The sequence below is a fragment of the Saimiri boliviensis genome, chromosome 1, assembly GCF_048565385.1.
Source record: "Saimiri boliviensis isolate mSaiBol1 chromosome 1, mSaiBol1.pri, whole genome shotgun sequence".
Lineage (NCBI taxonomy): Eukaryota > Metazoa > Chordata > Mammalia > Primates > Cebidae > Saimiri > Saimiri boliviensis.
The window spans coordinates 213709907-213728808 of record NC_133449.1 but is presented as its reverse complement, the minus strand read 5'-3'; the positions used below and the strand labels follow the sequence as shown (position 1 = coordinate 213728808).

The 18902-nt window shown below is 38.4% G+C and overlaps 1 protein-coding gene across 12 annotated transcripts; it reads left to right on the top strand.

Moving 5' to 3' along the window:
- The first annotated feature begins 1894 nt into the window (after positions 1-1894).
- Positions 1895-18825, top strand: RFESD (Rieske Fe-S domain containing). Of its 12 annotated transcripts, XM_074383327.1 has the most exons (7): positions 2545-3181; positions 6472-6536; positions 11189-11370; positions 13623-13812; positions 15539-15718; positions 15815-15849; positions 17709-18825. In XM_074383327.1, exons 5-7 carry the CDS (start codon positions 15544-15546, stop codon positions 17970-17972), a joined length of 474 nt encoding a protein of 157 aa, XP_074239428.1. In that variant the 5' UTR covers positions 2545-3181; positions 6472-6536; positions 11189-11370; positions 13623-13812; positions 15539-15543; the 3' UTR covers positions 17973-18825. The 12 variants fall into 12 exon arrangements, with proteins under 12 accessions (XP_010338638.1, XP_074239462.1, XP_074239494.1 ...); XM_074383334.1 differs by lacking the exon at positions 2545-3181 and having other exon boundaries at positions 3188-6534; XM_074383361.1 differs by lacking the exons at positions 2545-3181; positions 6472-6536; positions 11189-11370 and adding an exon at positions 1920-1951.
- Positions 18826-18902: the final 77 nt, after the last annotated feature.

The window sequence follows — 18902 nt, the reverse complement described above, 5'->3', positions numbered from 1 at the left end:
GGAAAGGCTAACACAAATGAAGGAAGGAGGAAGGTAGAACATGCCCCAAGATGCCCACAGTTGGAACTTAGTGGTAGTATTGCTCACATTATTCTAGTGGAAAAAAAAAAAGGCAAAATAACAGTAGAAATCTTGAACTTTACACTAAACGATAATGACTTCCAAATAGACTGGATGGGTTCTTGCTGTTACCTAATGTGCATGCGAATGGTTTTGTGCCTTTGTGTACGTGTGCACTTGGGAAGTGGAGAAGGGTAATTTATTCTGACCTCTGTTGTAGATTTCCAAACCTCACATGACTAACCATATGAATACTTTTGGTAGAGATAAAGGAAAGTTTCTCTTCTTTCATCCTTCTTGTGTGCACGTGCATGTATAACTACTGAGGTCTTCAGTTTATTCAAAATCAAACTTAAGGTGGATGGATCTAAGATGTGTCCTTTTTTAATGTCCAGAATATGCCAAAGCAGAAAAGAAATTCTAAAATGGAAAACCTTATTTAGTCCTTTGATGACAAGCTGGAGAGTGCTAACACCTTCCATGTGCCAATAAAATCATTTGGGATGACAAATAGAAAATGGAAATTATGATAAATCAAAATATATTTTATCCCTTTGATAAGTGATACATCAAAACTAGATAATTTGTGTTTGGGTCAGTGAAACAAATGGCCAAAGCAAAATGATCCCATAAAATATTATTGATCACTCTAAAACTATACTGAAGGGAACAGAATCAGAAACTAGCACTGGAGGCAAATTATTCTGAGCTGTTCAACTTCTTACATGCTGAGGCTCATTTTAAAAATGGCCTTTGTATAGCACACTGAGGTAAATGGACAAAGTTCCTGGGTTTCAGCTGCCCCAGGTTCATTGGGCCATCCTGGAGCCTGAGATCACTATGTCACCTCTATACAGGTTGCAGTGTTCAACCTTGGGTTCACATTGGAATCACATGGGAAGTTAAAAACATATATTGAATCTGCTCTCCCCCCCTCCAAGATAAATCTGCATTTTATTTTGTTGGTCTGGCATGCAGACTGGGCATTACGACACTTTCAAAACTCCCAAGCGACCCTAAGGCATAGCCAGGATTAAGAACCACCGCATTGGAATGTAGTCAAGCAAACTTTAAAAAACTTAACAGGCTCATCTAGTTTCCCAGCTCAGAACACAAATATGAGGGTTTTGTTGTTGTTGTTGTTTTTGTTGTCAATTCAGGGAGGTACAAAAAGAAAAAAGTAAAATTGCAAAGTTCAAAATATGAAAATGAAAACCCTCCATCTCCTCCCAAAGCAACCACTATTGTTTCTTCAGATTTTTAGAGAAAAAGTTTATGTACATATCTGCATGTTTGTATTTCAAAACATAATTTTTGTTTACATCAAAGAGAGCACACCACATATAGTATTCTATGCTTTGTCTTTAATATCCATTACATCATGGACCTGTCCTTTGAGTATACAGTTCACAGGTACAAAGTAATTCACATGTCTGTACTGTGTTTTATTGAACCATTCCCCCGCGTTATCACTTTAGCTATTCTCATTATTTCATTGCTATAAACATCCTTAAACAGGGATTACAAGCATCACAACGACCTTCTGCGAATATTTTTATGGGATAAATTCCTGAGTGAAATCGCTGGTCCTATCTAAAATTTGAATAAATGGAATGAGATGAACAAACACCTAAAAAGTAAACTTGATGCCATCCACATTTGTCAAGCACACGAGTAGGCCTGCCAGTTTGAAGGTGCTGGCAGGGCGTTGCTGGCCAGCGATCTCTATCAGCCAGGGTCATCTGCCAGCAACGCCGTAGAGGGGTCCCGGGGGCGGGCCTTCTCAGGTCACGTGGACGGTCCCGCCCCGCCCCGTCGAGGCGCCGCGCGTGGCTGGAGCTCCGGCTTGTACAGTCGCGTCGGGCGGAGGCGGAGCGAGGACTCGGGAACAGTAAGCTCTGTTCTCGCCGCGCGGGGGCGGGGCTCGGGGCTCGCGGGTCCAGCTGCTTCCGTCCGGGCCGCGGGCTTGCACTCTGCACTCCGGCGGTGTCGGGGCAGCGGTCTCGCGGCGTTTGCTTCTGGCAGCTGCGAGGCCTGCGGCCCTCCCGGGCTTCGGTTTAGCTTTAGTTAATAATGGTTAACCCTCCAAGGAAGGCTTCCGCCCAGGCACGGGAGACCCACGGGGGTTGTTCACCTTGAAACTTGGGCCACATCTGAGACCCGCCACCTCAGGGGTGCAGCGGGTCGTTTCTAACAAGCTTCGTTGGCATTTGTGTGCTCGGGAGAAGCTGCTCCAGGGCTTCCGCAGCCCGGCCGTCTTAGGCACTGTCTCCTGGAGTCTGTAGTTGAGAATTTCCTGCACCTGGACAGCCACGTGCAGCTTCGGAACTGCGGGCGGTCTTCATCAAAATGCTAAGCACAGCTTGAAGTTACACAGGATAACTACCAGAGCTGGAAGGACCTTGGAGGTGCCAGCGAACGCGCTGTATTTCCTGCGGTTAGGCCTGCGCTAAACATTGGACGTGCGTTAAAGCCTTTATGTGCTTTACCCACACCCCTATGTTTACGGCCCTTGTTACAGTAAAAGAAACTGCAGCACAGGGAAATAAAGCAACTTGCCCCAAATCACACAGAACTGGAATGCAAACGCAGGTGTAGCTCACTTGTGATCACAGTTCAACATCAGACGATGGTGCTGATTTCCAGAGCAGCTACGTGACTTCAAATAAAATTATTGGGCACATTAGCATTCCTAATGTATATATTTTTTTAATTTAGGACCATCTTCTTTGGTGACATATCAATACTATATACATCACCAATACACATCTTTGCTTTGCTAAAAGGTTTTTGTGTCTTCAGGATAGTTTACTTGCAAGTCACATGTTTTTATAAATCTGTGGGTGCTACCTGAATAAAACTAATGCCTACTCCTTAGCGGGTTTGTGAAGATTAATGAACTATTATATTCAAAAGGTCTAAGCAGTGGGCACTTACTGAAGGACAGCTAGTTTTATCTATTATTATTCTGCCATTCAGAGAGATACCAAAACTAAGGCATGTCTCTTCCCTGAACCTAAAAGCAAGGGTGTCATACTTGAGATAAACATACTGATAATGTGTAGGCAAAATACCCAGACTTAGTAAAAGCACATTAGTCATGGCTCGAGAGGACTGACAAGTAAGTGCTTTTCACTTCATGTCGCTTTTATCTCCAATGTCTTATGGAAATTTGAGTTACACTAAATATTTTTAAAAATTCAACTTGAATTTATTTCCCATGTTGGAAAGGGATCTGATAGTGATCGAGTATGCATTTAGTTCATTTGTAATTTTATATGGAGTTAGCACCTTTAGAAACCAATTTTAGGGACAGGCGAAAATTTTTTCTCAAAAAGAACAAGGAACAAAACAACTAAATTTTTCAGAGGGAAGTTTTCCTATAGCCCCCAAACTGGATGAGTCGTTTAATTTTCTGTTTCATTCACTTAAGATTCTACTAACTTAAAGTAGACTTAAAATAGAAGATATACATTGGGAGTTTCTGAATAGTTCATCAAAATAATAATTAAGGTGACGACATGGACTTTTACTGTTGTCTCGGATCATGATATTCACAGTATTAATAATATGGTGTTAAATGTAAAAAGTCATCCGATATTATAAATAGAGGAAACTATTATTTGACATATAAATTCTACTTTTCTAAGTAAAATGCAAGGCCGTAATCATAGTTCTCTGAAACCTTTATCACTTAGCTCCAGTCTTCTCTGCCCCTTTATCAGCCCCTTCAAAGTTCACCACATCTTTTCGGGTTGAAGGCAAAACCCTGCAAAGACTATGAGTTTGAAGAGACTCAAATTTGAGAAAGGCCTGCATTTGGTTCTCATTTATTTGGGAGTTGGGAAAACGTAATTAACTTTTGATGTTATACTTTATCTCTTGTATTCTGTTACTTTTTGATAGTAGTACTTTCCTGGTTTTTGCCTGCAGGAAAAAAAAAAAGAACTATTTATTTATTTCCTCCTTTGATGCCAAGTTTTGAAATTAGCTGTACAAAATTCTCAAATAGTTCATTCATGACCTATGCACAGGCATATTCTCTGAGGCTAGAAAGGACAATTTTATTCCATTTTTCTTGGGCTTGGGGTCATTTGCTACATAAATATAAACTAGGATACAGCTTAAATCTTGAAAACAGAATAATTTTAAATGTAAGAAATAAGTAAATATTTTTCGACATTTAGGACATTTTATGTTTATTATCCCTTTGCTTTTCTTTATGTATTTACCCTATAGTACGTATATCCATGAATAATACACTGGTTTTGACACTTTTGTGATAAAAATGGAAACATACTCTGAATTCCTTTTTAAATTTTTCTCTTGCATTTGCGTTTTTTGAAATTAATCCAGCTTGATGTAGAGATACATTTCTCGCTGCTGTACAGCGTTCCATTGAGTGAATGTACATGATCCATTCCACTGTTGAAGGGTTTTGTGTTGTTCTTGTTTTTTGCTGTTGTAACCATTCTTGTGTATGTTTCCTGGTGTACCTGTGCACATTTCTCTGGCATATACTCAAAGTGGGATGATTATTATTGTGTTGAACTTTACTAGGTAATGCCAAACTGTGGTAGCAATAATTTGTGTTATCACTAGTAGTTCCATGTTTTCACCAAAATTTGGCATAATTTTTTGTCAGCCTAGCGGATAGAAAAGTTTGAAGTATCACATTAATGGCTTGGCTTTGCATTTCCTTTGTGTTTTCCCATTAATGAGGTTGAGTGTCTTTACATGTGATTGCTGGCCATTCAGATTTCTTTATTTGTGAAATGTTTGTTCATGTCTTTTGCTCATTTTTCTATGATTATTTGTTATTTTTTTACTGGCCTATAGGAGTTGATTCTCAAGCCTTTGTCAGTTACATGTGTTGCAAATTTCACATAGCTTTTGTTTTTTTCTTTAGCTTCTTTCCCCTTCTTTCAGTTCATTCCCTTGTCTGTTCCCATTTTTCTTATAATTACCCCTCTGTTCTGTCACAAAATGTGATGAAGGCTGCATGCCCAACTCTGAAGGTAAATACTACCACCTGAGCAATTTGTGTTCTTTGAATACCTGCCAAAATCAAATAAAACCAGATGACCATTCGGAGATAGTATTCCAGCCTCCTATCAGCCAGAGCTAATCCAGAAAGTTGTGGCCTTGGTCCTCTTTGCCTTTGCTTTAAAATAATAAATTTTGGCTTTTTATTGTGAGATAATTTTTAAAAACAGCATATGTATTACTTTTCTACCTTCCCCTCTTTTTAAAAGAAATTGTGAAAGAAAGAATTAAAAATGCAAACTTCGGAGTACAAAATTTGACATCCCTGTAATTTTCTAAGCTTGATGTATATAATTCCTTCCCTTATACATTGAATTCAAAGCCCCTGTCTCTCCCCATCAACACACATGCACAAACATGCAAACATATACCTTTCTACCTACACTTCAATTTTGGAGCCCAGATTTATAATGATATCTGGTATCTGTCTTTCACATGGCTCAGAACTATTTTTCTCAAAACACTGACCTATAAATTCTGTTTTTCTAAAGTTCACTCCTAACACTAACAGAGATTTTTCTCTTAATAATTTTTGTTTTATAAACTTACTTTTTAAATGAACCATGCTCTTTATCTGTTAACATTTTAAAACTTCCGATCAGTTATACAGGATTAAATAAATATTTAGAGAAATATTTATTCTCTGCAGAAGGCCTGAAGTCAGTTGGTACTTCCATGAAAAAATTTTTCCTTTTTTTGGGAAGGGATTGGCCCATAGTATGTAACCATTCTAAGCTAGGTACACGAGGTACAAATGACTTCTTTTTAAATTTAATTTTATTTATTTATTTATATATATATTTTATTGCACTTTAGTTTCTGGGGTACATGTGCAAAACATGCAGGATTGTTGCATAGGTACATACATGGCAATGTGGTTTGCTGCCTCCATTCCCTGTCCCCTATATCTGGCATTTCTCCCCATGTTATCCCTCCCCAGCCTCCCTACCCCAGCTGTCCCTCCCCTATTCCCCCACAACAAACCCCAGTGTGTGATACTCCCCTCCGTGTGTCCATGTGTTCTTATTGTTTAACACCCACTTATGAGTGAGAACATGTGGTGTTTGTTTTTCTGTTCTTGTGTCACTTTGCTGAGAATTATGGTTTCAAGATTCATCCATGTCCTTACAAAGGACACGAACTCATCATTTTTTATGTCTGCATAGTATTCCTTGGTGTATATGTGCCACATATTCCTTGTGCAGTCTATCATCAATGAGCATTTGTGTTGGTTCCAGGTCTTTGCTATTGTAAACAGTGCCGCAATGAACATAGGTGTTCATATGTCTGTACAATAGAATGATATATAATCCTTTAGATATATACCCAGTAATGGGATTGCTCAAATAGTATTTCTATTTCTAGGTGCTTGAGGAATCGCCACACTGTCTTCCACAATGGTTGAACTAATTTACACTCCCACCAACAGTGTAAGAGCGTTCCTATTTCTCCACATCCTCTCCAGCATCTGTTGTCTCTAGATTTTTTAATGATCATCATTCTAACTGGTGTGAGATGGTATCTCAATGTGGTTTTGATTTGTATTTCTCTAATGACCAGTGATGATGAGCTCATAAATGTCTTCATATGTTTTTTTTTCATATGCTTGTTGACCTCATAAATGTCTTCTTTTGAAAAGTGTCTGTTCACGTTGTTTGCCCACTTTTTAATGAGTTTGTTTATTTCTTATAAATCTGTTTTAGTTCCTTGTAGATTCTAGATATTAACCCTTTGTCACATGGCTAGATTGCATAAATTTTTTTCCCATTCTGTTAGTTGCCAGTTCACTCCAATAATTGTTTCTTTAGCTATACAGAAGCTCTGGAGTTTAATTATATCCCATTTGTCGATTTTGGCTTTTGTTGCCAATGCTTTTGGTGTTTTAGTCATGAAATCCTTGCTTATGCCTATGTCCTGAATGGTATTGTGTAGGTTTTCTTCTCAGGTTTTTATGGTGTTAGGCCTTATATTTAAGCCTTTAATCCATCTAGAGTTAATTTTAGTGTAAGGTGTCAGAAAGGGGTCCAGTTTCTGCTTTCTGCACATGGCTAGCCAGTTTTCCCAACACCATTTATTAAACAGGGAATGCTTTCCCCATTGCTTGTTTTTGTCAGGTTTGTCAAAGATCAGATGGTTGTAGATGTGTGGTGTTGCCTCCAAGGCCTCTGTTCTGTTCCATTGGTCTATATCTCTGTTTTGGTACCAGTACCATGCTGTTTTGATTACTGTAGCCTTGTAGTATAGTTTGAAGTCAGGTAGCATGATGCCTCCAGATTTGTTCTTTTCACTTAGAATTGAGTTGGCTATGTGGGCTCTCTTTTCATTCCATATGAAGTTTAAGGTGGTTTTCTCCAGTTCTGTGAAGAGGGTCATAGGTAGCTTGATGGGGATAGCATTGAATCTATAAATTACTTTGTGCAGTATAGCCATTTTCACAGTATTGATTCTTCCTAACCATGAGCATGGAATGTTTTTCCATCTGTTTGTGTCCTCTCTTATTTCGTTGAGCAGTGGTTTGTAGTTCTCCTTGAAGAGGTCCTTTATATCCTTTGTTAGTTATATTCCTAGGTATTTTATTCTCTTTGTAGCAATTGTGAATGGCAGTTCATTCTTGATTTGGCTCTTTTTAAGTCTGTTATTGGTGTATAGGAATGCTTGTGATTTCTGCACATTGATTTTGTATCCTGAGACTTTGCTGAAGTTGCTTATCAGTTTCAGGAGATTTTGGACTGAGACAATAAGATCTTCTAAATATACAATCATGTCATCTGCAAATAGAGATAATTTGACTTCCTCCTTTCCTAATTGAATACCCTTTATTTCTTTTTCTTGCCTGGCTAGAACTTTCAATACTATATTGAATAGGAGTGGTGAGAGAGGGCATCCTTGCCTAGTGCCAAATTTCAAAGGAAATGCTTCTGGTTTTTGCCCATTCAGTATGATATTGGCTGTGGGTTTATTGTAAATAGCTTTTATTATTTTGAGCTACATTCTGTCGATACCTGGTTTATTGAGAGCTTTTAGCATAAAGGGCTGTTGAATTTTGTTGAAGGCCTTCTCTGAATCTATTGAGATAATCATGTGGTTTTTGTCTTTGGTTCTGTTTATGTGGTGTATTATGTTTATAGATTTCTGTATGTTGAATCAGCCTTGCATCCCCGGGATGAAGGCTACTTGATCATGATGGATAAGCTTTTTGATGTGCTGCTGCAGTTGGTTTGCCAGCATTTTACTGAAGATTTTTTGCATCTGTGTTCATCATGGATATTGGCCTGAAGTTTTCTTTTTTTGTTGAGTCTCTGCCGGGTTTTGGTATCAGGATGATGTTGGTCTCATAAAATGATTTAGAAAGGATTCCCTCTTTTTGGATTGTTTAGAATAGTTTCAGAAGGAGTGGTACCAACTCCTCTTTGTATGTCTGGTAGAATTCGGCTGTGAATCCATCTGTACCTGGGCTTTTTTTGGTTGGTAGGCTATTAATCGCTGCCTCCACTTCAGCCCTTGTTATTGGTCTACTCAGGGTTTCGACTTCTTCCTGGTTTAGGCTTGGGAGGGTGCAAGTGTCCAGGAATTTATCCATTTCTTCCAGTTTTGCTGGTTTGTGTGCATAGAGTTGTTGGTAGTAAACTCTGATGGTAGTTTGTATTGCTGTGTAATCAGTGGTGATATCCCCTTTATTGTTTTTTATTGCATCTATTTGATTCTTCTTTTTTATTAATCTGGCTAGCAGTCTGTTTTGTTGATCTTTTCAAAAAACCAGCTCCTGGATTTATTAATTTTTTGAAGGGTTTTTTGTATGTGTCTGTATCTCCTTCAGTTCTGCTCTGATCTTAGTTATTTCTTGTCTTCTGCTAGCTTTTGAGTTTTTTTTTTTTTTTTTTTTTTTTTTTTTTTTTTTTTTTTTTGATCTTGGTCCTCTAGCTCTTTCAATTTTGATGATAGGGTGTCGATTTTAGATCTTTCCTTGCTTCTCATGTGGGCATTTATTGCTATATATTTCCCTCTAGACACTGCTTTAAATGTGTCCCAGAGATTCTGGTATGTTGTGTCTTTATTCTCTTTGGTTTTGAAGAACATCTTTATTTCTGCCTTTATTTCATTGTATATCCTGTCAACATTCAAGAGCCAGTTGTTCAGTTTCCATGAAGTTGTGCAATTCTGAGTTAGTTACTTAATCCTGAGTTCTAATTTGATTGCCCTGTGGTCTGAGAGACTGTTTGTTATGAATTCTGTTCTTTTGCATTTGTTGAGGACTGACTTACTTCCAATTATGTGATCAGTTTTAGAGTAGGTATGATGTGGTGCTGAGAAGAATGTATATTCTGTGGATTTGAGGTGGAGAGTTCTGTATATGTCTATTAGGCTTGCTTGGTCCATATCTGTCCTGGATATTCTTGTTAATTTTCTGTCTCGTTGATCTGATGCTAACAGTGGAGTGTTAAAGTCTCCCACTCTTCCCCATATTATTGTGTGGGAGTCTGAGTCTCTTTGTAGGTCATTAAGAACTTGTTTTCTGTATCTGGGTGCCCCTGTATTAGGTGTGTATATATTCAGGATCATTAGCTCTTCTTGTTGCATTGATCCTTTTACCATTATGTAATGCCTTTCTTTGTCTCTTTTGATTTTTGTTGGTTTAAAGTCTGTTTTATCAGAGACTAGGCTTGCAATTCCTGCTTTATTTATTTATTTATTTATTTTTTTGCTCTCCATTAGTTTGGTCAATCTTCCTCCATCCCATTATTTTGAGCCTATGTGTGTCCTTGCATGTGAGATGGGTTTCCTGGATACAGCACACTGATGGTTTTTGACTTTTTATCCAATTTGCCAGTCTGTGTCTTTTGATTGGGGCATTTAGCCCATTTACATTTAAGGTTAATATTGTTATATGTGAATTTGATCCTGACATTTTGATGCTAGCTGGTTTTTTTCCCCATTAGTTGACACTGTTTCTTCATTGTGTTGATGCTTTTTACCATTTGGTATGTTTTTGGAGTGGCTGGTACTGGTTGTTACTTTCTGTTAGTGCTTCTTTCAGGAGCTGTTGTAAGGCAGGCCTGGTGGTGACAAAATCTCTTAGTAATTACTTGTTCATAAAGGATTTTATTTTTCCTTCCCTTAAAAAGCTTAGTTTGGCTGAATATGAAATTCTAGGTTGAAAGTTGTTTTCTTTAACGATGTTGAATATTGGCCCCCACCCTCTTCTGGCTTGTAGGGTTTCTTCTGAGAGATCTGCTGTGAGTCTGATGGGCTTCCCTTTGTGGGTAACCCGACCTTTCTCTCTGGCTGCCCTTAGCATTTTTTCCCTCATTTCAACCCTAGTGAATCTCACAATTATGTGCATTGGGATTGCTCTTCTTGAGGAATATATTTGTGGTGTTCTTTGTATTTCCTGGACTTGAATATTGGCATGCCTTGCTATGTTGGGGAAGTTCTCCTGGATAATATCCTGAAGAGTATTTTCCAGCTTGGATTCATTTTCTCAGTCACATTCAGGTACACCTATCAAACGAAGATTAGGTCTTTTCACATAATCCCATATTTCTTGGAGGATTTGTTCATTTCTTTTCACTCCTTTTTCTCTAATCTTGCCTCTCGTTTTATTTTTTTGAGTTGATCTTCAATCTCTGCTATCCTTTCTTCTTTAGCTATTGAAACTTGTGTATGCTTTGTGAAGTTCTCGTGTTGTGTTTTTCAGCTCCATTAAGTCATTTTCATTCTTCTCTAAGCTGTTTATTCTCATTAGCGTTTCATCAAATGTTTTTTCAAGGTTCTTAGTTTATTTGCATTGGGTTAGAACATGTTCTTTTAGCTCAGATAAGTTTGTTATTACCCACGTTCTGAAGCCTGTTTCTGTCAATTCATCAGACTCATTCTTGATACAGCTTTGTTCCCTTGCTGGTGAGGGGTTGTGATCCCTTAGAGGAGGAGAGGCATTCTGGTTTTGGGTATTTTCATCCTTTTCGTGCTGGTTTCTCCCATCTCTATGGATTTATCTACCTGCAGTCTTTGTAGTTGGTGATTTTTGGATGAGGTCTCTGAGTGGATGTACTTTTTGTTGAAGTTATTTCTTTCTGTTTTTTAGTTTTCCTATTAACAGTCAGGCCCCTCTGCTGTAGGACTGTTAGAGGTCCGCTCCAGACCCTGCTTGCCTGGGGATCACCTGGGGCAGCTGCAGAACAGTAAGAATTTCTGCCAGTTTCTTCTTCTGTTATCATTGTCCCAGAAGGATACCTGCCGGATTCAGCCTGAGCTCTCCTTTATGAGGTAACTCTTTGGATATACGGGGGTCAGGGAGCTGCTTGAGAAGACAGTCTGTCCCGTATAGGCGCTCAAGTGCTGAGCTGGGAGTTCTGTTGTTCTCTTCAGTGCTGCTGGGCAGGTACGTTTAAGTCTGCTGCAGCAAACTCATAACTGCCTTTTTTCCCAGGTGCTCTGTCCTGGAAAGGTGGACCTTTATTTATAAGTTTCCGGTGTGCTGCTACCTTTTTTCAGAGCTGCCCTACCCAGCAAGGAGGTAACCTAGTCACAGTCTGCCAGCAGAGGCATTGCTGAGCTGCTGTGGGCTCTCCCCAGCTGCTGTGCAAACTTCTTGTGATTTTGTTTATAGAGGTATAGTTAGAACTGCCTCAGTAATGGCAGTCTGCCTCGGTAATGGTGGACTGCCTCTGTAATAGCAGACTGCCTTGGTAATGGCAGACTGCCTCCGTAATGGCGGACTGCCTCAGTAATGGTGGACTGCCATGGTAATGGTGGACTGCCTTGGTAGCAGCGGACACCTTTCTCCCAACAGAGCTGGACCCGCTGTGCTTGCTGTGAAACTCTCAATCCAGAGCATTTCAGATTGCTGGTCTTTGTGAGGGTGGGACCCGCCGAGCCAGATCACCTCGCTCCCTGTTTCAGCCCCCTTTTTTTCAGTTGAATGGGTGACTCTGTCTCTCAGGCATTCTAGGTGCTGGTTGAAACAGCTGCCCAGATTTGTGTGAGTTTTTGTGTGGAGACCCCCTGCACCAGCTGAAACAGCCATGCTGGAAACCCGTGGCGCTTTTCAGCCTAGTAATCTCCTGGTCTGTAGGCAGTAATAACTTGTTTGGAAATGCGGTGTTTACTCACCCTCTATGATGTTGTCGCTGGGAACTGCCCTCCAGAGCTGTTCCCATTCAGCCATCTTCCAAATGCCTTCTTTAAAGAAGTTGGATATATGTGTTTCTATATAAAATGGTAACCTAAAATTTGAGTGGAATTAAAATGCAGATTCCTGTTGATCAAGGAAAGTTACATTATCATCCTGTTTAACTTCCTGTGAAATACTACAATATTACTATATTTCAAGAGCGTATGGACAATGAAGTATCTTTCTACAGTTAGAATATTTATTTGGAGTTGACATCTGATTTGTAATTTTGTTAAATATTTGTAGACAAGTGTGTGTTTAATATCTTGAGCCTTCCATAGCAAACTTCTTTTTTAAAAAAACATCTTTTTAGAGACAGGGTCTCACTCTGTTGCTTGCCGAGGCCAGAGTGTAGTGGTGTGATCATAGCTCACTGAAGCCTCAAACTCCTGTGCTCAAGTAACCTTCCTGCCTTAGCCTCCCAAGTAGCCAACACTACAGGCAACTCCACCTGCCTAATTTATTAAAAACATTTTTTTTTGGCCAGGCGCGGTGGCTCAAGCCTGTAATCCCAGCACTTTGGGAGGCCGAGGCGGGTGGATCACGAGGTCAAGAGATCAAGACCATCCTGGTCAACAAGGTGAAACCCCGTCTCTACTAAAAATACAAAAAATTAGCTGGGCATGGTGGTGCGTGCCTGTAATCCCAGCTACTCAGGAGGCTGAGACAGGAGAATTGCCTGAACCCAGGAGGCGGAGGTTGCGGTGAGCCGAGATCGCGCCATTGCACTCCAGCCTGGGTAACAAGAGCGAAACTCCGTCTCAAAAAAAAAAAAAAAAACAAACATTTTTTTATAGAGCTGGGTCTCAGTATGTTACCTAGGCTGGTGTTGAATCCCTGGCAAGTGATCTTCCCACCCCAGCCTCCCAAAGTGCTGGGATTACAGGTGTGAGCCACTGGCCTGCGTCATTATTTTGATTCAAGGACAGGATTAAACCTATAACCCTTAAACCTGTTCCTAAAAATAATATTGAGATATTTCTTAGTCTTGATTATTTCCCACTTTTTAATTTCTGTATTTAGCCAAAAGGATATTAAAGAGTAGAATAGGAGACAAACTTTAGAAATACAAGGAAGAGAGGGTAGTAATTGTTATATTCTGAATGTAAACTCTTATTTGGATACTCATCAGTATTTGATTTCTAGGAGGGTGAATGTATAGGGAGTAAGTGAATTTACAAAGAAAAGAGTATAGGGTAGGCCCAGCTCTTTATAGAACAATCAAAGTTTCAGTACAGTTTCCTAGGAACCTCAAGTTTTCTTCATGTATTATTTATTGTTTAGTACACAGAGGTGACCCGCACTGGAATTTATCTGACCTTATTGCCTGCCTTTTTTTTTCTAGGTTACTACCTATTTGCAATTCAAGGAGAAAATAAGAGAAGAAAGTAGTGAATGAATTTCATTTGATTTGGAATAGATTGGACACTCTAATGGTCTTGCCCCTCTACAACCTCTCTTCCATCTGTCCTCTAAATGTTGAAGTGCTTCAGGAATTGTCTTAGACCTTCTTCTTATCTACAATTCCTCTCCAAGTGAGTCCATAGAATTCTATAACATGAAAACTCCCAAACTTTTCTCTCTAGAAATTCTTGACTCTAGTCTCTTATATCTGGTTGCTGACTTGATATCTCTGCTCAGATATCTCTGAGATACCTTAAACTCAATATATGCAAAATGTATATAGCTCTTGATTTTTCATCCAGTAAAAATACCATTCATTTCTTGGCCTTTATACTCCCAGTCTTCGGCACTACAGTTCACCTAGCTGCACAAACCTGTAACTTGGGAATCATCTTTATTTATTTTTCTGTAGCATCTTCATTCTAGTTCATCAACCCAACTTCTCTGTACTGTAAAATTAAAATAATAATACCTTTTTAGTAACATGGGGGATTAAAGATATTAATAAATAAATGTAATCTTAGAATAGTGCCTAGCACATAGTTAACACAATATAATTGTAGCTACTACTGCTACTATTATTATTACTTTTTCTCCCCTATGGAATCAACCCCTTGTGGCAAACTACCATCTTTTTCATGGACCACTGCAGTAGCTTTCTGATTTTTGTGCATCCATTGTTGTTCTATTACAATCCATTGTCCACAGAGCTGGGCATTCTTCCAAAAAGAAATCAAGTCACACTTTTCCTGCCTTACACTCTTTAGTGGCTTCCCTCTGCTCTTAGAGTAAAATCCATACACAACACTGCACAACCTGGCTCCTGCCTGTTTACCAGTCTTGCTCATTGTGTTCCAATCTGGAACACTTTAACCAAGGCCTTTCCTTCCTTCAGGCTTTTGTATTTGCTATTCCTTCAGTATGAAATTCTCTTCTCCCAGCTGTTGTCAAGTCTAGTTCATTTGCATTTTTGGCATTTCAGCTCAACTGTCGTCTCAGTGACCAGTTTTTATCTGAGATAAGAAAACAAAAGGTTTTCATTCATACCCATCCTTTCTTGCTATAATAGCTAGCTGGTTGTGCCTGTAAGAGCCAGGTGTGTACTCTAGGCAAAACCAAGTGGACCACCTTAGCCAGGGGGCTGAAGACTGCTCAGACAGATAATCCTGCTGTCAGCAGAAGGCTGAAAACAATGCGGATAATAACTGAATGTTGTTTAGTGTTGAATTTGATAGGAAATAAAGGCATAGTGGAACTTAAATCTCTGTGTTTTACAAGTTCTGAAATTTTCTTCTTGACCTTGAAATGAATCTAACAAAACTCTAGCCTCAGAGTAAGGAATCCTTCCTAATTTTGGCAGTCTTTAAGAGTCTCTAACCCAAAGTAATGACTACCTGTTTAATATAATCCAGTATTCATGACCAGGCGTGGTGGCTCACATCTGTAATACCAGTACTGGGAGGCTGAGGTGGGCAGATCACTTGAGATCAGGAGATTGAGACCAGCCTAGCCGATACAACAAAACCCTGTCTTTACTAAAAATGTAAAAATTAGCCAGGTATGGTGGTGGGCCCCTGTAATCCTAGCTACCCAGGAGACTGAGGCAGGAGAATCCCTTGAACCTGGGTGCGGAGGTTGCAGTGAGCCAAGATCGTGCCACTGCACCCCAGCCTGGATGACAGAGTGAGACTCTGTTTCAAAATAATAATAACCCAGTATTTACAAATGTTTTATATAGCTACAGAAAGTGCCTGCATTAATCTTGAAAAATTCGAACTCTTCATTCTTAAGATTATTTTTATTAAGTTGGAACCAAATTAGTGAATACTTCTTGCAACTTTCCTTCTTTATGTTCAGCTAGCATGAATCTTGATGGCTCTGCACAAGATCCTGAAAAGAGGGGACATTCTTCTGTCTGTGTTGGCAGAGAAGATGACATTAAAAAATCTGAAAGAATGACAGCTGTTGTCCATGATAGAGAAGTGGTCATTTTCTACCACAGGGGAGAATATCATGCCATGGATATTCGCTGTTACCGTAAGATTTTATTTTTCATTTGTAAAACTTTAAACCATAAAAGTATAAAAATTTCATTTTTTTAGTGACTACGTGTAATATTCAATTCTTTTTCAGACTCAGGAGGACCTTTACATTTGGGAGATATAGAGGTATGTAAAATTATTTTCAGCAAATTCAGATGTTTCCTATTTATATTCTTATTTCATTCTTTATTCAGAAATAACTTACAATTGGTTTGAACTATATTTTACTGCTTTGAATATAATTTCAAGTATTCTGGGAATTCATAAGATAAATATGAGAAATATGCATATCTTTTGACCTAGCAATTATACTGTATATTCTATGGTCATAATTGTACAGATGTTCAAGTATTTGTATAGGAATGATTCATTGTAGCATTATTTATTATAATGAATAATTGAGGGCAACCTAAATGCTTTAACAATAGAAAATTAGTTAAATAAATTATGATACAGCCATGCTATGGAATAACTGTGGCATACAATCATTAAATTAATGAGGAAGATCTGTGTGAGTATGGAGAGATGTGAATATATGTATTTATGGCTGAAAAAAGCAAGTCATAAGATAATAGTTCTTATGAGATCTCATTTTTTAGTCAAAAAGAATATTCACTTTTTACTTTATACATTCTGCATAATTTGAATCTTTTACAATGAGTGTATATTGCTTTCATAATGTAACAAAAATATGCAGTATAAATATATTTTTAAAGAAGTAAACCACACTTTGAAGTCTTAACTGAGAAGGAATAGGGGAAATTGTCTTTGCTTCCTTAGATTCCAAAACTAGTCACTGAATTTCTTGTTTCTTACTTTATGAAATTGGTCTCTCTCTAACTGATGCAAAGTACAAGCTTGAACTTAGCATTCCACACTCTCTACACTTGATGAGTGTACATACCTGTCCTCATGTTAAAGAACATATGTGTGTTTATTTTTCTATTTTTCCCATTGTCCAAGGCCACATATGTGTGTTTAAATTATGAAAATGTGAATGCTGACAGTTTTATGAAAGTACAGATCAGTATTCCTGCATTTTTGGTGGTAGAGGGGAAAATGAAAGCACCCACTTACGTTTGTAAGCTGATAATAGTTTCATAGAATTTTTCCCAGTTTCAGTCCATAATGAGAGCGTGAAGACCTTGCTACTTAGTGTTGTCCATAGACCAGCAACTTTGATGTCACATGGGAACTTCTTGGACATTCAGAATCTTGTCACCCCAACCCAGGAGTCCCCAAACTTTTTACACAGGGGACCAGTTCACTGTCCCTCAGACTGTTGGAGGGCCGCCACATACTGTGCTCCTCTCACTGACCACCAATGAAAGAGGTGCCCATTCCTGAAGTGCGGCGGGCGGGGGGGTGGGGGCAGATAAATGGCATCAGGGGGCCGCATGCGGGACGTCTGCCCCAACCCCTTAGAGCTACTGCATTTAAACAGAGAGGCATGCATTTAAACAAGATCCAGGTGATTCCCATGTTTTTTAAAGTTTAAGAAGCACTTCACCAAGACAGTTAAAAAGTTGGGAATTAACTACCTTGGATCACAAATTGCTCTTCTATTATCATATGCACTCATGCCTTTAGTAACTCCTTTAGAATTTACATCTAGACCTTACAATTCTTCTAGCAGCTAGTGAAAATTCCTATAGAAGCACTTGACGTCCTTGCCCCATTTCTGTCAAGGAGGCACATAAACACCTAATAGATAACAGCACAGCTGCAGTCACATGGTATAGTTGCCTGAGCATGTCAGTCTTCTGATAGAGCTCTAACTGGCTTTCTAATCAACTGTAAAAGAGCTTGATGACTCTTCTCAGATTAGGTTCTGCTTTATACTGAATAATTTGTAAATAGGAGGAAAAAATAAAAGCTAACCTGTTTTCTAACCTGGTTCTTCTGCAGCAGATTCTGTTCAGAGTCTATGGTGTATCAAGAACGTTTGACATGTCAGAATTTTAATGAGTTATTTTCTTCCCCAGGATTTTGATGGACGACCGTGTATAGTTTGCCCCTGGCATAAATACAAAATTACTTTGGCAACAGGAGAAAGTCTGTACCAGTCTATAAACCCTAAAGATCCATCAGCAAAACCTAAGTGGTGCTCCAAAGGAATAAAGCAAAGGATTCATACAGTGACAGTAGACAATGGGAATATTTATGTGACTCTTTCTAATGAACCTTTTAAATGTGACTCTGATTTTTATGCCACTGGAGACTTCAAAGTAATTAAGAGTTCTTCCTGATAAAAAAATATGTAGCAATGAAAAATATTGTGTATGCTTAAAAACATTTTTAGAATAACTCTGCTTCAGTTTTAAAGGTGATGTTTTTTTCAATGTAGGCACAATAATTTAAAAACTATATAAATTTGAGAGGTTTAAGAGCGCACATACTTAGTATGATATAAGGATTATCATCAGGGTCAATAGAATACATCTTATCTAATCCTCTGGATTAATTAGAACCTGAAGGTTATAGGTTTGGGATGCCCTGTTTAAGAAGGATGAAAATAAATTTGGAGTAAACAAAATAAATAATACATAAAAATTAATGTTTAGTCAGAAAAAAAAATTTTAATTTAAAAAATGGGAAAAAATCCCTGTTTGACATAGCAGACTTAATTCTGGAAAAGTTTAATATATACAAAGTAAACAGAATATATAATGAACTTCCATCACTCAGCTCTAACAGTTACCAGCATTCTTCTTTTTTTGTTTATACCTCTATGGATTCCCTACCTCTCCTATTTGATTGTTATTTTTACATTTTTAGGTAAATTTTAAATACATCGAAATGTTCAAATCTGAACTGTACAGTTCTCCCAAATAATATAGCAGACTTTTTATACTTTAAAAATGCCTCCAAAAATGAGCTAAGTTTACCTGCCGAACTTGAAAATAAGAAGCTTAACCACTGTGCTAGACATTAAAACCAAATAAACCTTGGCTTAGTTTCTGTATGATCAAGGCAGATCTTGAAGTAAGGAAGCCACGCACAGCTGCTGCCGAGCCATTGGAGATGTAACGTCTCCTGTTCAATGAGCCACTGTACTTTGAATGCCTTCATGAAATTTTCAAATAAAGGTTTTTAAAATTTTTTTAGAACTTTGTGAATATATGCACAACTAGGTGTTTCCTATAAATGTTTCATAGAGGAGATCTAGGGTTCTGTTC